The following is a 20168-nucleotide window of genomic DNA, read 5'->3' as shown; positions in this document are numbered from 1 at the left end:
CAATTATCGCTAATCTGAATTGTGTTTTAGTCAGGACAGGCAAGACCAGTCCAGTCTTACAGGTTTATATTTCTATTTCCTTTGAGTGTCAGTAAAACTAGTAAATACTGTAAGCTTATGTAGTTCAGCTTTTGGAATTTGATATAACACTAATTCCTATAACACTAATTCCTAGATTAGGCTTGTTTTGTAACTGTGAGGTCAGTGAAATAGGGCAGGAATGCTAGTAGCTTCCAGGGACCTCTCTCTCGGAACATTGACACATGATGTTGATCTGACATAGAGGATATGGAATCTCTCAGTTTATTTTTTCCGGTATTTTAAAGGATATAGGACGAAAGATAGATTAATAGACAGTAAATATATACACATGGAGAAGACATGAGAGTACATGATGTGTTTACTGTATGTGTGGGTGTTCCTGTGTTTGACTTTTAGAAGGTCTGATGACTATTCCTTTGACTACAGTGTTTCATCTCATTTCGGTTCATAAAGTTTAGCTGTGCGACAGTGTCCTCTACAAGCTTGGTTTCCTGTGTAGATATAGTCTTGTATACCCACTTAATGGCAGAGAGAGGTGTGGGTTTGTTTGAAACGGGGTGAATATCCAGACATAGTCCTCATAAGCCCTGAACTATTATCCCAACGCCACTGGTAGGCAAACAGGAGACTGTGACTCACTAGATTTGTATGTTTCGTGTCAGAAGGAGCCACACTGTAACCCATCTGCATTTAAAGGGCTGAGTAACGTCTTCAGGGGACTAACGTCTCTTTGGTTAAAAAGTTGCAGATACCACTTGAGGTAGAAAGGAGTCGCTCTTAGATGTAAATGATGTGGAACAATGTTAAATTTCCTCCAAGTAGACTTTTTAGCGATCTAGTGTTCTAAATAGTTGATGTATGGTACACGTTTAATAGCTGATTAACTGATGTCTCTACCGATACTTCCTCTTTACGTAAGGTTGATGTGTACACAAATCATTCTACTCTCTCTAAGGCTGGAGGCTATCAAAAAGCCTCATAAGGAAAAGGTTGAGTGAGGGGAGGAAATGTCCTCTATCTAATACACTAATCCAATTTATCTCCAGGCTACGAGGCACTTAGTCTCAGAAGTACAGCAATGCATCAAACAAATCATATTTCCCATTACCTTCACCTGTGTCCCTGTACACTGTGATTGGGCTTGAGTGATGACTGAGGCCTGTGTGTTCTGATACCACACTACCATCACTCTCACACATGCTCATTCACCCACTCCTTCACTTTTTCCTTCACCCACTTTCTCAGTCTGTCGCTCTTTCCCTGGCCTGCTTGCCTCACGGAATAGGATGCTCTCAGGCCAGTGTGAAAAGCAAACCCAGTGGTTCCTCACATGCAGTTCAGGAGAGCAAACCAAAACAGCTCTCCCCTCAGAAGCCATGGCAGCCTGTCATCAACACACAGCTACTTCACTATCTCACTAGGGTAGCAGGTAGTAGGACTACCTGCTACCCTAGTGAGATAGTGAAGTAGCTGGGTAGTAGGTAGTCCTAACCACCACTCTGCTACTTCACTATCTCACTAGGGCAGTAGGTAGTCCTAACCACCACTCTGCTACTTCACTATCTCACTAGGGCAGTAGGTAGTCCTAACCACCACTCTGCTACTTCACTATCTCACTAGGGCAGTAGGTAGTCCTAACCACCACTCTGCTACTTCACTATCTCACTAGGGCAGTAGGTAGTCCTAACCACCACTCTGCTACTTCACTATCTCACTAGGGCAGTAGGTAGTCCTAACCACCACTCTGCTACTTCACTATCTCACTAGGGCAGTAGGTAGTCCTAACCACCACTCTGCTACTTCACTATCTCACTAGGGTAGTAGGTAGTCCTAACCACCACTCTGCTACTTCACTATCTCACTAGGGCAGTAGGTAGTCCTAACCACCACTCTGCTACTTCACTATCTCACTAGGGCAGCAGGTAGTCCTAATCACCACTCTGCTACTTCACTATCTACCTAGGGTAGTAGGTAGTCCTAACCACCACTCTGCTACTTCACTATCTCACTAGGGCAGTAGGTAGTCCTAACCACCACTCTGCTACTTCACTATCTCACTAGGGCAGGAGGTAGTCCTAACCACCACTCTGCTACTTCACTATCTCACTAGGGCAGTAGGTAGTCCTAACCACCACTCTGCTACTTCACTATCTCACTAGGGCAGTAGGTAGTCCTAACCACCACTCTGCTACTTCACTATCTCACTAGGGCAGTAGGTAGTCCTAACCACCACTCTGCTACTTCACTATCTCACTAGGGCAGTAGGTAGTCCTAACCACCACTCTGCTACTTCAGTATCTCACTAGGGCAGGAGGTAGTCCTAACCACCACTCTTCTACTTCACTATCTCACTAGGGCAGTAGGTAGTCCTAACCACAACTCTGCTAGTTCACTATCTCACTAGGGCAGTAGGTAGTCCTAACCACCACTCTGCTACTTCACTATCTCACTAGGGCAGCAGGTAGTCCTAATCACCACTCTGCTACTTCACTATCTCACTAGGGCAGTAGGTAGTCCTAACCACCACTCTGCTACTTCACTATCTCACTAGGGCAGGAGGTAGTCCAAACCACAACTCTGCTACTTTACTATCTCACTAGGGCAGCAGGTAGTCCTAACCACCACTCTGCTACTTCACTATCTCACTAGGGCAGTAGGTAGTCCTAACCACCCCTCTGCTACTTCACTATCTCACTAGGGCAGTAGGTAGTCCTAACCACCACTCTGCTACTTCACTATCTCACTAGGGTAGCAGGTAGTCCTAATCACCACTCTGCTACTTCACTATCTCACAAGGGCAGTAGGTAGTCCTAACCACAACTCTGCTACTTTACTATCTCACTAGGGCAGCAGGTAGTCCTAACCACCACTCTGCTACTTCACTATCTCACTAGGGCAGCAGGTAGTCCTAATCACCACTCTGCTACTTCACTATCTCACTAGGGCAGTAGGTAGTCCTAACCACCACTCTGCTACTTCACTATCTCACTAGGGCAGTAGGTAGTCCTAATCACCACTCTGCTACTTCACTATCTCACAAGGGCAGTAGGTAGTCCTAACCACCACTCTGCTACTTTACTATCTCACTAGGGCAGCAGGTAGTCCTAACCACAACTCTGCTACTTTACTATCTCACTAGGGCAGCAGGTAGTCCTAATCACCACTCTGCTACTTCACTATCTCACTAGGGCAGTAGGTAGTCCTAACCACCACTCTGCTACTTCACTATCTCACTAGGGCAGCAGGTAGTCCTAACCACCACTCTGCTACTTCACTATTTCACTAGGGCAGTAGGTAGTCCTAACCACCACTCTGCTACTTCACTATCTCACTAGGGCAGTAGGTAGTCCTAACCACCACTCTGCTACTTCACTATCTCACTAGGGCAGTAGGTAGTCCTAACCACCACTCTGTTACTTCACTATCTCACTAGGGTAGTAGGTAGTCCTAATCACCACTCTGCTACTTCACTATCTCACTAGGGCAGTAGGTAGCCCTAACCACCACTCTGCTACTTCACTATCTCACTAGGGCAGTAGGTAGTCCTAACCACCACTCTGCTACTTCACTATCTCACTAGGGCAGTAGGTAGTCCTAACCACCACTCTGCTACTTCACTATCTCACAAGGGCAGTAGGTAGTCCTAACCACCACTCTGCTACTTCACTATCTCACTAGGGCAGTAGGTAGACCTAACCACCACTCTGCTACTTCACTATCTCACTAGGGCAGTAGGTAGCCCTAACCACCACTCTGCTACTTTACTATCTCACTAGGGTAGTAGGTAGTCCTAACCACAACTCTGCTACTTCACTATCTCACTAGGGCAGCAGGTTGTCCTAACCACCACTCTGCTACTTCACTATCTCACTAGGGTAGTAGGTAGTCCTAACCACCACTCTGCTACTTCACTATCTCACTAGGGCAGCAGGTAGTCCTAATCACCATTCTGCTACTTCACTATCTCACTAGGGCAGCAGGTAGTCCTAACCACCACTCTGCTACTTCACTATCTGACTAGGGCAGTAGGTAGTCCTAACCACCTCTCTGCTACTTCACTATCTCACTAGGGCAGCAGGTAGTCCTAATCACCACTCTGCTACTTCACTATCTCACTAGGGCAGCAGGTAGTCCTAACCACCACTCTGCTACTTCACTATCTCACTAGGGTAGTAGGTAGTCCTAACCACCACTCTGCTACTTCACTATCTCACTAGGGCAGTAGGTAGCCCTAACCACCACTCTGCTACTTCACTATCTCACTAGGGTAGTAGGTAGTCCTAACCACCACTCTGCTACTTCACTATCTCACTAGGGCAGTAGGTAGTCCTAACCACCACTCTGCTACTTTACTATCTCACTAGGGTAGTAGGTAGTCCTAACCACCACTCTGCTACAGTGGCTTGCGAAAGTATTCACCCCCATTGGCATTTTTCCTATGTTGTTGCCTTATAACCTGGAATTAAAATAGATTTTTGGGGGGTTTGTGTCATTTGATTTACACAACATGCCTGCCACTTTGAAGATGCAAAATATGTTTTAATTGTGAAACAAACAAGAAATAAGACAAAAAAACTGAAAACTTGAGAGTGCATAACTATTCACCCCACAAAGTCAATACTTTGTAGAGCCACCTTTTGCAGCAAATACAGTTGCAAGTCTTTTGGGGTATGTCTTTATAAGCTTGGCACATCTATCCATTGGGATTTTTGCCCATTCTTCAGGGCAAAACTGCCTCAGCTCCTTCAAGTTGGATGGGTTCCGCTGGTGTACAGCAATCTTTAAGTCATACCACAGATTCTCAATTGGATTGAGGTCTGGGCTTTGACTAGGCCATTCCAATACATTTAAACATTTCCCCTTAAACCGCTCAAGTATTGTTTTAGCAGTTTGCTTAGGGTCATTGTCCTGCTGGAAGGTGAACCTCCGTCCCAGTCTCAAATCTCTGGAAGACTGAAACAGATTACCCTCAAGAATTTCCCTGTATTTAGCGCCATCCATCATTCCTTCAATTCTGACTAGTTTCCCAGTCCCTGCTGATGAAAAACCTACCCACAGCATGATGCTGCCACCACCATGCTTCACTGTGGGGATGGTGTTCTCTGGGTGATTAGAGGTTTTGGGTTTGCACCAGACATAGCGTTTTCATTGATGGCCAAAAAGCAAAATTTTTGTCTCATCTGACCGGAGTACCTCCTTCCATTTGTTTGGGTAGTCTCCCACATGCCTTTTGGCAGATACTCCAATCTCCGCTGTGGAGCTTTGCAGCTCCTTCAGGGTTATCTTTGGTCTCTCTGTTGCCTCTCTGATTAATGCCCTCCTAGCCTGGTCTGTGAGTTTTGGTGGGCGGACCTCTCTTGGCAGGTTTGTTGTGGTGTCATATTCTTTTCATTTTTTAAATAATGGATTTAATGGTACTCCGTGGGATGTTCAAAGTTTCAGATATTTTTTTATAACCCAACCCTGATCTGTACTTCTCCACAACTTTGTCACTGACCTGTTTGGAGAGCTCCTTGGTCTTCATGGTGCCACTTGCTTGGTGGTGCCCCTTGCTTAGTGGTGTTGCAGACTCTGGGGCCTTTCAGAACAGGTGTATATATACTGAGATCATCTGACAGATCATGTGACACTTAGATTGAACACAGGTGGACTTTATTTAACTAATTATGTGACTTCTGAAGGTATTTGGTTGCACCAGATCTTATTTAGGGGCATCATAGCAAAAGGGTGAATACATATACACACACCACTTTTCTGTTAAAAAAAATATAGAATTTAAACAAGTTATTTTTTACATTTCACTTCACTAATTTGGACTATTTTGTGTATGTCCATTACACGAAATCCCCCCCCAAAAATCAATTTAAATTACAGGTTTGGATTCAACAAAATAGGAAAAATGCCAGGGGGGGGTGAATACTTTTGCAAGGCACTGTACTTCACTATCTCACTAGGATAGTAGGTAGTCCTAACCACCCCTCAGGGCACTGGCTCAATATGCCTTAGAATGAGAAGAAAAAAGAAACACACAGTTCAGACTGTCACTCGATTGTCATGTACCCTCTCCTGCTTTCAAATATGAATTCTCTCACTTCCATCTCCAATCATTTATTCATGCCTGCTTCCCAGCCGAAACAGTTCGGAACAGTTTGTGCAGATATTATGACAACATTTTGTGACGTTTTTGTTAGTTTTGGTCTTCGGCAACGGTTTTTCGGCTGTTCGTGCACACAAACGTTTTCTCTCGCTGCAAATCTACACCCATTTATCAGTGATTGGTCAACAATAGGGATTCCTCAGTAAGTGTTTGTTGTCATTCAATGAGAAACAAAACATTTTCATGCACATTTTCATGCACAACAGAAATATTGCACCTAACATCTTAGTTCGATGTAAAATTGTGAGACTAAGATCTCCTCGTCAAAACGTCAAAAATAATGACAGATTTATTGAGTTATCTTCGATCAATTCAGACCATATTGAGCAAGTATATACTGGCTATGGCGTTTCAAGATGGACAAACAGTACTATTGCTGTGTGTTTTTCTCATTTTTCAAGTAAAGGACTTTTAAGGGAGAATGCGGACACTTGTTCGGTTCGCCTAGCTGAACTCGGCTAGGGACCAGCCGAGCCAAAGCATGCGGAAGGCTTTATTCAGTCACCTCAACATGTTGGGACAGTAACAGGCAACTGCATGGACTACATCTTCCCTCATTACTAATTGTAATGTTGGAGAGAGCCACCTGCCTTGTCTGACTCAGCTTGATGAGTTGTTGTTGATACCAGGTCAGACAGTGTTATATGAGGAAACATCACAAACGCTGTGACATCAGAGCCCTGTCCTCACCTCAGCTCACCTCAGAAGGATTAGACAGATGAGAGTGCAACTGAGATCATGCAGGGCCTCATTCTTAGGCAAGAGTCATCTATGCCCTTTATCCTCTCCACAATGAACCTAGCTATACGCACACACACACAAGCACACGTCTGCTTGCACACACAAACTCTGAGGTGAGTTTCACCAGATTCAGGATGGTAGATAGTGTAGAGTGGTGTTTAACCAACACTAGAGAGGCCTGACGCAGCACAGCCCGCCTCACACCGCCTCATCCCACTGTGTGCTATACTGGGTAGTCACAGTGCAGGAGGATTTCCATATGGGAAAGCCCGGAGGATGGCAGGGCTACAGCAGATTGGAGCACCTTTCCAATTGTTTTGATGGGAGATTAATCTGCTGTGTGTGGGGCCTTCACTGCTGAACTGTACTGTCTGACCCAGGCCTTACATAACACCCATGATGATACTGTATCCACTGTTACTGTAAGCTTCACACAGCCCGTCAACACAGCCCATCCAGGTGGGTTTGTTGACTCAGCCAGGCCTTAAATGAATATGCTATTGAAGAAACAATGAATGTTTGCCACACATGAACAGTTAAAGTCATTTCCTGTGGGTAGGGGGCCTGTGTGTGAACAGGAAGCTGGTCAGAGTAATGCCCAATGACCACAATCCTCCTGCAACCAGCCACTAGGATAGTGGTTTAGATGGGTGTACTGGAGAGACAACAGATAGACCAGGGCTGGTCTGAGAATGACTGAATGTAGCCACAGTGTGGGTGGAAACTGCGTGTGAAAGTCTTGTTGTTTTGCCTCTGATTTGACATGGCTACAATCTTCAAAGCCAATCTAAAAGGCGGGAGAGGGGAAATTGTTCAAGAAGGACTCAACGCCTAAAATACCCTCTTTTTCTGGGTGGAGCACAACTTCTCCCTCTGGGAGTATGTGGTGTTTATGAGAAAAGGGTTTTAAATCATGGTTATGTAATGAGCCTCACATTGATTTAGAGTGAGACTAACTGTCAGAGTGATACAGTTACAAAGACAACATGGTGGCAGACGAGGCACCTGCTACTCCAGTAGACTCCTCAGTGAAACACTAGAGTGTAGAAGAGAGACTGATAGAGAGTGAGAGAGAGCAGAATGGAAAGAGCCAGCACAAGAGAGAAAGAGTAGAGAAAGAAGAAGAGAGAGGAAGAACAGGAGGACAACAAAGACAGGATGGAGAACATCAGGCCTGGTGGATTGTCTGGTTAAAAGTTTGGTGAAAAAAAATAAGAAATCCCCTTGGTTGAGGACTTTTTTTTAAAATCCCATAAATTTTCCACGTTGATTCAACGTCATCAGATTGAATTTAGGGGTTGAAATGATGTGGAAACAACAATGATGCAACTGGTTTTTGCCCAGTGGTAGCTAACTGCTCATGAAAGAGCTTTAAAGGGAACAATGGCTCTCTATGCCACATGAGAGATCTGCAGCCCTCGCTTAACACCAGATGAAGACCCTTTGGCCCTCCATGTGGCCTGCACAGCACAGCACAGCACAGCACAGCCCACAGAAATACACACACAGAAATACATACACTCTATTTGTGGCAGGCAGGGTGAGAGCTGGGTTAGAGAGATACACAAATTGCCAGAACTACAGAGACATAAGTTTGGATTTATGACAATACTTCTAAATAGGAACAGGACAGCGGATAGCTTCTCTGGACCTTTCATCTGTAGGATGAGGTCGTTCAGAAAATTGCTGCAGATTATGAGTTGCTCATCTCACCCAATTCTCCAAGCCCCACTCATACATAATGTACATGGTGTGGCTAGAATATGCAGTACAGGTACCAGTGACCCCCTCAGGACAGTTATCTTCTCTACCTCAGTTGTCCTTCATCTCTCCCTGTTGTTCCTATCTACAGTATCCATTGTTTCCTAGACGAGTTAGAACTGCGGTATGCCCTTCAGCAGGGTCATAGTCCACAATCTACTCTACCACACGGAAGAGAAATGGCACTCTCTAGTGGTTTGACTTAAGAACTACAGTATCATTTATGCAGCCGACCAGCTGAACAGACATGAACATCCACTGATAATACTAGTAAATCTCTTGCTAATCTGTTGTTATCCTATTCTTTTCAGGAGTTGAATTAAAAGACGTGCCAATATGCTTTCCATATTGTATTTTTATTATCCATTGTAGTTTTCCAAGTCTAAAAGGACAGACATTACACACTGTTCCTAGATCTTTTATCTAGAAATGACCAAGAGAAAAAACATGATGTTATATGTGATATATCAATGCAGCACACTGGTCAATTATGCTCTGTGCCAGCATTAGTGTTGTGTGTCTCACGTTCCATCATCAGTGTTGTCATCATCAGTGTCACACTGTGTAGAGGAAGCCAGCCTGCCTTACCTAATGTATTTTTCTACATTTATGAGCGATTTGGGTGCAGCAGAATGGAACCCAGCATTTCTTAATGGCTCTTGGGTAATTACACCCCCCAGGTAGTGACCCTCCTGGCCCTTTCCCTATCCCACTGCCGTTACCCCAACTGAGTTGGTGTTTGAGTTTTTGTTCTAAAGGTGTTGCAATAGGTTTGTTAATGGTGAAAGCAGAGGCTGCGTTTAGACAGGCAGCCCAATTCTAAACTGTTTTTTTTTTTTTTTTACACTAATCGGTCTTTTGACCAATCACATCAGATCAAAAGACCAATTAGTGAGAAAAAAATATCTGAATTGGGCTGCCTGTCTAAATGCAGCCAGAGAGGCCCACTTAACAGATTATTCACTTTGCATAGTTTAAGATTGGCCATTTTATAAGTGCGGATTGCTCCCCTTTTTAAGAAAGCACCTGCAAATAGCTGAGCTGTGCATTGCAGACATTCATTCTCACAACTCTGCATCGTTAGTCAGCCAGTTCTCTCTCTCCCTCTCCTATAGTTTAATCGTATCTCTGATTCATAGGGCTGAAGCAAGCCAGTCCTGTGAGGCTGTATTTGCTGAAGTAAAGCAGATTTCTAACATGGCTTTTTTCCACCTTCCTGTAACAGGTCGTAAGTTTCCTTGAAGTTACAGTATTTCAACTGACAAGTGAATTAAGGAGGATTTTACACACACAATAGGATGTCTGCTGATGTCATGGTATTGGAGGACCAAGAGAAAGAGCTAAACAGCCCATCATCATCCATCCAACCAAACATTCCCGGAACAGCTGAGAGCCCAACATGATGCTAATGAAATGGGGATGGAAATTCCTGTAGTTGTTGGAGTGCTTGGTATTCCACTCTGTTGGCATTACTGGGGAGACGGACAAAAAGTGGTCGTATGTGGCTCAGTTGGTAAGAGTGTTAGCAACGCCAAGGTCATGGGTTCAATCCCTTCAGGGATCACGCATACATCATGTGATGTACAATGTGTGAAAATGATGTAAAATGATGCATGCACTGCACTGTAAGAAACGTGGATAAAAGTGTCTGCGAAGTGGCATTGCTTTGAATGAAGACATATATTTTGGTCATGCTCTGTTATACTCCAACCATCTCTCCACAGCCAGGAGTGCTGACTGAAGTTAAGTGGCCTTAGCATTAAGAGACACAGAGAGATGCAGCTCTGACCCCACTGAATAGTTATCCTGCCACTCGTCTCTCCTGTTCCCCTCCTCGGTCCACATCTGAATGCTCTACATTCTTCTCAATGGTTGTTCCGAGAGACAAATACAGACTAATGCTTAGATTTAATCAGATCAAGCGTTAACCAGCGATAGCCCACACCCACATAGTTTATGTTTTGGCGGTGTGAGAGGTGTAACTGCTTCGGAGCTGTCAAAACGATGAGCAGATGCTCTTGATCATTGTCACGAAGCCACAACAGTCCCATTTGCGTTAGAAGTTCAGAACAGGAAAGTTTAGGCTTTATAGAAATAATGACGCTCAAATTTTAAATCATTGAACGAAATAATGAGGATTTCGATCAGCCTAATCAAGGTGTAGATTACATCTCACATTCCAGGGTTCAAACTTCTAAAGAAGGCCGCATGGGATTTCTCTTAATGTGACTCTGTGCAGCCAATGGCAATGTCCGCTTTAGGTGTAATACCAGGAGCCACTTGTGGATTTGACAGCTCTAAAGCAGTTCCACCTCAGACACCGCAAAACAACTTCTATGTGGAGGATAAAACAGATCTGATTGAATAGAGCCTTCAGAAACCAGATTATTTCCTTATTTGTCTCTTCAACAACACAGGTTATGTCCAACCTGACTGATTTAAAGCTTAGTTTTATACCACTTTTATTCTCAAATGCAGATATTTTCACCTATTTGACCTGGATTTTGTTGCATTACACACATCTGTCTTCCTTTGTAGAGGGTTTCCTATTTTTCTGAGATGAACAGAACAGATGCATCTTTTAATTTAAAACAAACCAAAATACCTCCACAGTTTAAAACACCAGTATGTTAAAAGAGCAGAAGAGGCTCATAGAATGTGTGTGGTGATGGTGTGTTAATCAGAGCAGCACTGTTGGTAGGGGTAGGGGGCTTCAGAAAAACACACAGCAGCTTCTCTCTTTTACTCTCTCTCTCAATCTTTTTACCCCCTCTCTCTGATGGTGTGTTAATCAGAGCAGCACTGTTGGTAGGGGTGGGGGCTTCAGAAAAACACACAGCAGCTTCTCTCTCTCTCTCTCTCTCTCCCTCTCTCTCTCGTTTTCGACCTTCCCCATATCTCTCTCTCTCTCTCTCGCTTTCTACCCCCCCCCCCCCCCCCCTCTCTCTCTTCTCTAAACTCAGCCAGTGGTGAGAGGGGGTTGCTGGGGGTTAGTCTTAGTAGAGCCAGAGGCAGTAGAGGTAGAGGTAGTTCCCTCCCAGCTGGCTAAGATTTCATTTGCGGGAGAGCAAAATCACATGGGGATTCCAAAGCTCCATACATGGAGCTCCGGGACTGAGTGAAGCAGCATGGTGTGGTGTGTTCACTGTGTAGCGCACAGAGAACAGAACTGCTTCGACTGAAAAAGAGAGAGACTAGAGAGAGAGAGCCACAGAGTGAGCTGCTACCATGTTCACACCCCCGGTGCGACAGAAGTGAATGCTATCTGAGAATCTCTGTAGTTTTTGAGACAGTTTTTTGGAGTGGCTTTTACTGTGAGAGGGGTGAGAGATGTCGGAGAGATGCAATGTTCTGAGGACCTTAACTGCAGCCCTGTGCTGCTTTTACCAGAAGAGCTCCGTCATCGGGGCCAAGGTGAGTGACAGACAGACAGGCATTGTGTCACCTGTTCACACAGTAGCATTCACATTATAACATAATCAGTGTATTGCATGTTTTAAACCCAGGTAATCTGAATGGCATGCGCTGTACTTCCTGTAATTACTTCTGTACTTAGTGAAAGGAAAAGTCTCTGATTCGTCCCCTGTAATCTTACTCTTAAAAGCTTTGTTTTGGGCTAACAGGCTTATCCGATGGTCATTTAAATGAATCATCAGTTGCTCCTTTAAAAGGAGGCTTTATCCTTGATCCCTTACTTTAGCCTGGGTATTTGGATGTGATGAATGTGTCCTCTGTGGACTGTGGGAGTGCTTAACATGGTTTTTTTTCTCACAATCTATCGTGTATTAACTGGTCCATGTGGATTGTTTCTCTGATGTGGGATAGAGAGGACTTTTACTTTCTTTTTGTGTTTTTCTATGCTCTGTGCTGCCTGGCCCATATGTCTGAGTCAAAGCTTTAAATAGCCTAGTCAGTGGGTGCTAGTTGGTTTTTATTGTCCCAACCAAGACATGCTGTTTAGATATATGACTGTTTTCATTATAGTAAGTGAAGACGTCTGCCAGACACCCCACTCCATGTGACGACTATCTGGAGCTGGAGAGTGATGCTAAGTGTGCTTGTGATTCGTTATTGTGTGTGTGTGTGTGTGTGTGTGTGTGTGTGTGTGTGTGTGTGTGTGTGTGACTGACGACTGACTGTGACTGTGACCTTGCACTCAAATAAATGTGTGAGATCTCATCTGTAAATATCAGTGTATTTGAGTTAGCATGAATTCACATTCCATTAGCTTGTGTTTTTCAACCTGGACTCAGGAATAGAGGTAACATAGTAAATATAAATATGTCTCCCTCCATTTAGGATGATAGGTTACGTTGCGTATGGTATACATTAATTTGTGGATGTCCATCATCCATTTCGTATGGTAAGTTATGAATTACAATTTGTATGATATATTACAAATTGCAATTCATATCATATATTACGAATTGCAATTTGTACAATATGTTATGAATTACAATTTGTTGTAGCTAGCGTTAGCTAGGTTAAGGTTAGGGGTTTAGGGTTAGGGGTTAAGGTTAGGGGTTAAGGGTTAGCTAACATGCTAAGTAGTTGCAAAGTTGCTAATTAGCTAAAATGCTAAAGTTGTCCGTGATGTGATTCGACCACACATTTGGGTCCTGTCCAACCTCCCCCTTAAGCAACCTCATGTCTTATGTAACCATACCAAGTGTAACATATCATACTAGTTTGAGTGTCACAGATTCACATGTACTATGTTACGTCTTTGAGGTTAGGCTGGGTTATTTAAACGCTCTTTTCACTTTCCTTTGTCCAAAGTAGGACTTGTTTTTACTCTGTCTCACTGAAGTGTTCTGCCTTTTATGTCATCAGAGGGAATTGTTGCAGTGACATTAAGTGAATTGATGGTGAGGCTTGAAATAGTGAGGCCCTATATCTGTCCCAACCGTGTTTATGGAAGTGACGTGGGCCTGTAACTCCAGAAGGGCTAGGGGGTCATGAGATGGACCAAAATTCTGACATTATTAATAGCCATTATCAGTTCTGATAATTATTCTTGGCTGGCTGAACCCCTTGTACAACCCCCTGTACTGTACAGTACTCTGTAATAGAGCTTTCCTTTGTACATGCACATGTACAATATTTAATACAAGTGGGTTGTAATAATAGCTGCAACAGCTAAACTGTATATGAGTGAAAAGCTTGTAGATTGAAGTGACGTTTCCCTGGAGGTCTACTGTCCCAAAGCTCATCAGTGTTAGCCACAGGGAGATCAGGCCCATCATCATCATCGTCTACGGTCTCTCTCACTCATCTATCAGCAGGAGGTAGGGCTAATGATCTCTCGCTCTCTTTTCTTCTGTGAACCTCTCTCATCATCACCCATAGTGGAGAATGGCATGTTTTGTACAAGTCTATGATCCATCTGACTATCATCTTAAGGGGAGATATTTCCCCCAAAAATAACCCACAATTTGTGGTTCCTCGCGTCTGAACCTAACGGACCCCAGAGAGTCCGGGAAGTCTGCTAGCTAAGACATGGGCTCTGTTTTGTTTGGCCCAGGCTTAAAATAGCTCTAGGGTTCGTTCGGACAGGCTGGTCTGTGTGTGGGGGTCGGAGAAGGGGGTCACGGGGGGAACACAGTGGGCAGTGTTGGGGCTCTGGGCTCTGGTGCATGGGGTCATTGAAGAGGGAGAGCGAGAGAGACAGAGGGAGAATTACACAGGGGCCTGTGCTATGTGAGAGGATATAGGCCAAGCTACTGTAACTACTGAAAGACATCTCACTAATTTCCTCTCCATGAAAACAACACCCAACTGCAGCTTTAGACTTAGCACTATTAAAGGACCCAGGCAGCTCAGCAGCACAGCTGGGAGTGGAGGACAACCATGTAGAGCCAAGGATCTGTATGCTGAGGGTGCAAAGCCCACACACACTCTAGAAGGCCAGTGTAGATTAACAGGCTTGCTCACTTACATACATCACTCATCTCTATTAACACGCTATACTGATGCAATATGCACTGTCCCATTATAACACACATGTTCTTCTATCCTCGTGGGGACCTACAATTTATTTCCGTTCAAAATCCTATTTTCCCTAACCCTAAACCTAACACGTAACTCTAACCCTAACTTCTAACCCTAAACCAATCACTAGCCCCTTACCCTAACTGTAACCCAAACCTTAAACCAAACCCCTAAACTTAAAATGGCCTTTGTCCTCATGGGGATGTGGGAAATGTCCCCACGAGAGAGAATTTCCATTTTTCACTATCTTTGTGAGGACTTTTGGGGATTGTAGGTCCACACAAGGATAAAGGATAGAAGAACCAACCACACACACACACACACACACACACACACACACACACACACACACACACTCATAGCTCTCCACGCAGAGGTTTGAAGCTGTGTAGAACAGCATGGGAGTGAGGTGCAGTGTCATCACATCAGCCCCCTGACAGAAGCAGTCTGAGGTGCTCAAACACCTAACGTCATTACAGACAGGTGTGTGTCAAATCTCTGACAACTTACTCTCTCGCTTCAATTAAGCCTGCTGCTGTCTGACCAACAATTCCCTATCATCTCAATCCTGTTATTTCTCTATTTTCCTGTTTCTTTCTTTCTCTTGTTCTCTTTCTTTCTATCCCTTAGGTATTTTTTCGTTGTGTACCCCTCAGCTCCCTCTGTTTCAACCACGGAGCCTCCAGCCCCTCCGTACCATGGGGTTAAGCCTGTTCTCTCTGTAGTTCAATTGCTCTGCGCTTGAGGAAACATTAAAGATGACCACCCCCGGTCTCTAGTGATCTGGCCCAGCTGCCTTGGGTCCCTCCCCAGGATGCCAGCGCTGGGCTGGGGCCTGAGTGGAGCCCTGAGTGGTGCGCTTTGGGGAAGTGGGGCGGAGTTAAGAGAAAAGCCCCAGGAAGGTGCTGATTTAACGCAGCTAAGGTGGACTCAAAAGCACATATTATTCTACTCTATCTAAACAATAAGGTCTTACAAATGGCCAAAAAAACTCTGTGAAGGAAGCTTTAATCTTTTAGATAGTGACAAGTTAGACCACCGATCAGAGCCATGCAGCTTCGGAGAAATGTGGGCATTAAGGATGAGTTCAAAGCAGCTCAGTGCCTCCTCCATATCCATCACTTCCCATGCTTTCCTGTGTGGATTTGTCCTGCTACTGGGCATCATATTACCAATATGTTGATGTGGATGAACAGGGCTATGGAGCCATGGAGCCCAGTAGTCATAAACAGGAGAGGGGATAATGGATGGTCAGTGGACTGCAGTAGGTCTCCTGAGGGGCCTCAGACAGAGATAGGATGCCCTGATGGACCGATCAGTTTACCCCTACACAGGAAGGGTGAGCCCACGCATCAAATCACAGATGAGTGATAGAAAGGCCATGAAAGCCCATTAACTACCCCCTATCTTCCTTAACCTCTGGGACTGATGGTGTCCTCCTCTCATCGTGTCAGTGTATAAGTCAATGTTATTTTCAGCGGCAACCCGGAACATGGCCGCGTGATCAAAAGCTTAATAGGAGCCTGACTGTAGGGTCCACTGAGCCTGGTCTGAGACCAGCCTCTTTGACAACTGATGAAACTGAGGAGTATTTCTGTCTGCAATAAAGCCCTTTTGTGGGAAAGAAATACTCATTCTGATTGGTTGGCCTGGCTCACAAGTGGGTGGGCCTATGCCCTCCCAGGCCCACCCATGTCTGGCGCCCAGTCATGTGAAATACATAGATTAGGGCCTAATTAATTTATTTCAATTGACTGATTTCCTTGTAGGAACTGTAACTTAATAAAATAGTTGAAATTGTTGCATGTTGCGTTTTGTATTTTTTCTTCAGTATATATTCTATTTTATTCTGATAAATAATTCATACTCACAGAGATGAATATGGGGCAAGGTCATGGCGGTTCATAATCATAATCTCAAAGACAAAGCTCAGAGGTTCCATAGTAAGCCAGAACCCAGTTAAAACCAGGGGTTGAAAGTGGTTCAGGGAACAGAACCCAAAAATGGAAAATAACAAACATTTTCAAGGAATAGAACGAGAACCGGGAACAAAAGTGATCTGTAAAGTTCCAGAACAGAACAGTTATTTAAAAGCATGGGAACCGGTTAATAACGTTCTGGCCATTTTTATCCAGTCCCACAAAAAAACGCAACAAAGCGCCTATGCAAAGCCCTCCCTATGTGAATCAGAAACTTTTTCCAGCATCTGCCTGCCAGCTGAAAATCTTTTCCAGGTGTGTATGTGTAGGCTACCAGCCCCTTCCCCTCCAAAGCATAGCTGTAACCTACTCAAATAACATTGTATTTGTCACATGCTTCATACATAACAGGTGTAGACTATCAATGCCATGCTTACTAAAAGGCCCTTCCCTTCCCAATGCAGAGAGAAAGGAAATAGAGAAATAGAAAAGTAGCAAGTAATAATAAAAGTAATAATAAATACACAATGAGTAAAGATAACTTGGCTACATACACAGGATACCAGTACCGAGTCAATGTGCAGGGGTGCGAGGTAATTGACTAGGACTAAAGTGACAGTTAATAAACAGTAGCAGCAGCGTATGTAATGAGTCAAAAAAGTTAGCGCAATAAAGGTCAATGCAGGTAGATTTTTGGTTAAATATTTAACTAACTATTTAGCAGTCATATGGCTTGGGGGTAGAAGATGATCAGGGCCCTGTTGGTTTCAGACTTTGTTTATCGGTACCGCTTGCTGTGCAGTAACAGAGAGAACACTCTATGACTTGGGTGGCTGGAGTCTTTTTAGGGTCTTTGTCTGAAATCGCCTGGTATAGAGGTCCTGGATTGTAGGGAGTTTGGCCCCAGTGATGTACTGGGCCGTATGCACTACCCTCTGTAGCGCCTTGCAGTCAGATGCCAAGCAGCTGCCATACCAAGAGGTTATGCAGCCAGTCAATATGCTCTTAATGGTGCAGCTGTATAACGTTTTGAGGATCTGGGGGCCCATGCCAAATCTTTTCAGTCTCCTGAGGGGTAAGAGGCATTGTCATGCCCTCTTCATGACTGTGTGTGTGGACCATGATAGATCCTTAGTGATGTGGACACAGAGAAACTTGAAGCTCTTGACCCCCTCCACTACAGCTCTGTTAATGTATTTGGTATTTTATTAGGATCCCCATTATCTGTTGCAAAAGCAGCAGCTACTCTTCCTGGGGTCCACACAAAACACGAAACACAATACAGAATGACAGAACTACATAAAACATTTTTGTAAATGCATACGTAGCCTACATATCAATGCATACACACAAACTATCTAGGTCAAATAGGGGAGAGGCGTTGTGCCTCGAGGTGTTGCTTCATCTGTTTTTTGAAACCAGGTTTGCTGTTTATTTGAGCAATATGAGATGGAAGGAAGTTCCATGCAATTAGGGCTATATATAATACTGTATGCTTTCTTGAATTTGCTCTGGATTTGGGGACTGTGAAAATACCCCTGGTGGCATGTCTGGTGGGATAAGTGTGAATGGGGATCTGTGCTCTGCCCTTTGATTCCTGTTGTTCTCGATCAGCTTCTTTGTCTTGCTGATGTTGAGGGAAAGGTTGTTGTTCTGGAACCACACTGCTAGGTCTCTGGACCTTCTCCCTATAGTCTCATTGCCGTCTGTGTTCAGGCCTACCACCGGCGTGCCGTCAGCAAACTTAATAATGGTGTTGGAGTCGTGCGCGGTCACTCAGTCAAAGGTGAATAGGAACAACAGGAGGGGATTAAGCACGCACCTCTGAGGGCCCCCCGTGTTGAGGGTCAGTGTGGTGGATGTGTTGTTGCCCACCCTCACCACCTGGCAGCAGCCCATCAGGAAGTCCAGGATCCAATAGCAGAGGAAGGTGTTCAGTCCCAGGGTCTTTATCTTAGTAATGAGCTTGGAGGGCACTATGATGTTGAAAGCTGAGTTGTAGTCAATGAACAGCATTCTCACATAGGTGTTCCTCTTGTTGAGGTGGGAAAGGACAGTGTGCAATAGAGATTGTGCTATGTGTGGAACTGTTGGGGTGGTATGCAAATTGGAGTGGGTCCAGGGTGTCTGGGATAATGGTGTTGATGTGAGCCATGACCAACCTTTCAAAGCCTTTCATCACAGATTAGTCATTTAGATAGGTTACTATGGGCAGAGGGACTATGGTGGTCTGCTTGAAACATATAGGTAACATATAGGACACTTGCCAGCTGGTCAGCACATGCTCTGAGTACGCATCCGGGTAATCCGTCTGTCCGTGCAGCCTTGTGAATGTTAACCTGTTTAAAGGTCTTACTCACACCAGCTATGGCGAGCGTGATCACACAGTCATCCGGAACAGCTGGTGCTCTCATGCATGATTCAGTGCTGCTTGCCTTGAAGTGAGAGTAGGCTTACGTCACTAGGCAGCTGTGGCTGGCTCAGTGTGGTTGTTTCCTGTAATTCATGGCTTCTGATTGGGATATATATGTATGGTCACTGTGGGGACGACGTCATCGATGCACTTATTAATGAAGCTGGTGACTGATGTAGAAAATTCCTTAATGCTATCGGATGAATCCCGGAATATATTCCAGTCTGTGCTAGCGGAACAGTCCTGTAGCTTAGCATCCGCTTCACCGGATCACTTCCGTATTGGACACGTCACTGGTATTTCCTGTTTGAGTTTTTGCTTGTAAGCAGGAATCAGGAGGATGGAGTTATGGTCAGATTTACCAAATAGAGGACAAGGGAGAGCTTTGTATGCATTTCTGTGTGTGGAGTAAAGATTACCTAGTTTCTAGTTGCACAGGTGTCATGCTGGTAGAAATGAGATAAAATGGATTTCAGTTTCCTTGCATTAAAATCACAGGCTACTAGGAGAGCCGGCTCTGGATGAGTGTGTTATTTTTTAGTTATGGTGTATACAGCTCATTTAGTGAGGTCTTAGTGCCAGCATTGGTTTATGGTTGTAAATAGACTACATAGAGCTACAAAATATATATGTATGTATGTATGTATGTATGTATGTATGTATGTATGTATGTATGTATATATATATATAAAACCTTATTTGTTTATCGAAAATTGTGAATAACTCGCTACAGGTTAATGAGAAGGGTGTGCTTGAAAGGATGCACATAACTCTGCAATGTTTGTTGGGTTGTATTGGAGAGAGTCTTAAATCATTATACACACACATTCTGTGCCTGTATTTACTTTTCATGCTAGTGAGGACCGAGAAACCACTCTCACATAGGTACGTGGTTGCAAAGGGCATCAGTGTCTTAACTGCGCAATTTGCCGAGGCAGGATACTCTGAGCGCAGCCCAATCCAGAAATCTGGCAGTGGCTTCTGAATAAATGACATTTTCACAGAACCGCTTGTTGCAATTTCGGTGAGGATCTCTTGTTCAGATATCATTAAGTGGACTGGAGGCAGGGCATGAAAGGGATAATGAATCCAGTTGTTTGTGTCATCCGTTTTGGGAAAGTACCTGCTTATTTGCACACCCAAC

The 20168-nt window shown here is 44.3% G+C and overlaps 1 protein-coding gene across 3 annotated transcripts in view; it reads left to right on the top strand.

Moving 5' to 3' along the window:
• The window catches only part of LOC110524417 (BCAR3 adaptor protein, NSP family member), a 103814-nt gene that overhangs the window by 59406 nt on the left and 24240 nt on the right, over positions 1–20168 (top strand). Inside the window, exon 1 of one of the 3 annotated variants that reach the window (XM_021604020.3) lies at positions 11648–12115. The exons of the other annotated variants lie outside the window; for them this stretch is intronic. Within the exon in view, the coding sequence (XP_021459695.3) occupies positions 12032–12115 (84 nt within the window). The 5' untranslated portion in view covers positions 11648–12031. Of the gene's footprint in view, positions 1–11647; positions 12116–20168 lie in introns of those variants that run through there. 3 annotated transcript variants of the gene reach the window in all.

This window comes from Oncorhynchus mykiss, chromosome 5, assembly GCF_057628025.1.
Source record: "Oncorhynchus mykiss isolate SJ-2025 chromosome 5, ASM5762802v1, whole genome shotgun sequence".
In the NCBI taxonomy this organism is placed as follows: Eukaryota; Metazoa; Chordata; class Actinopteri; order Salmoniformes; family Salmonidae; genus Oncorhynchus; species Oncorhynchus mykiss.
This window is presented reverse-complemented; position numbering and strand designations above follow the sequence as displayed.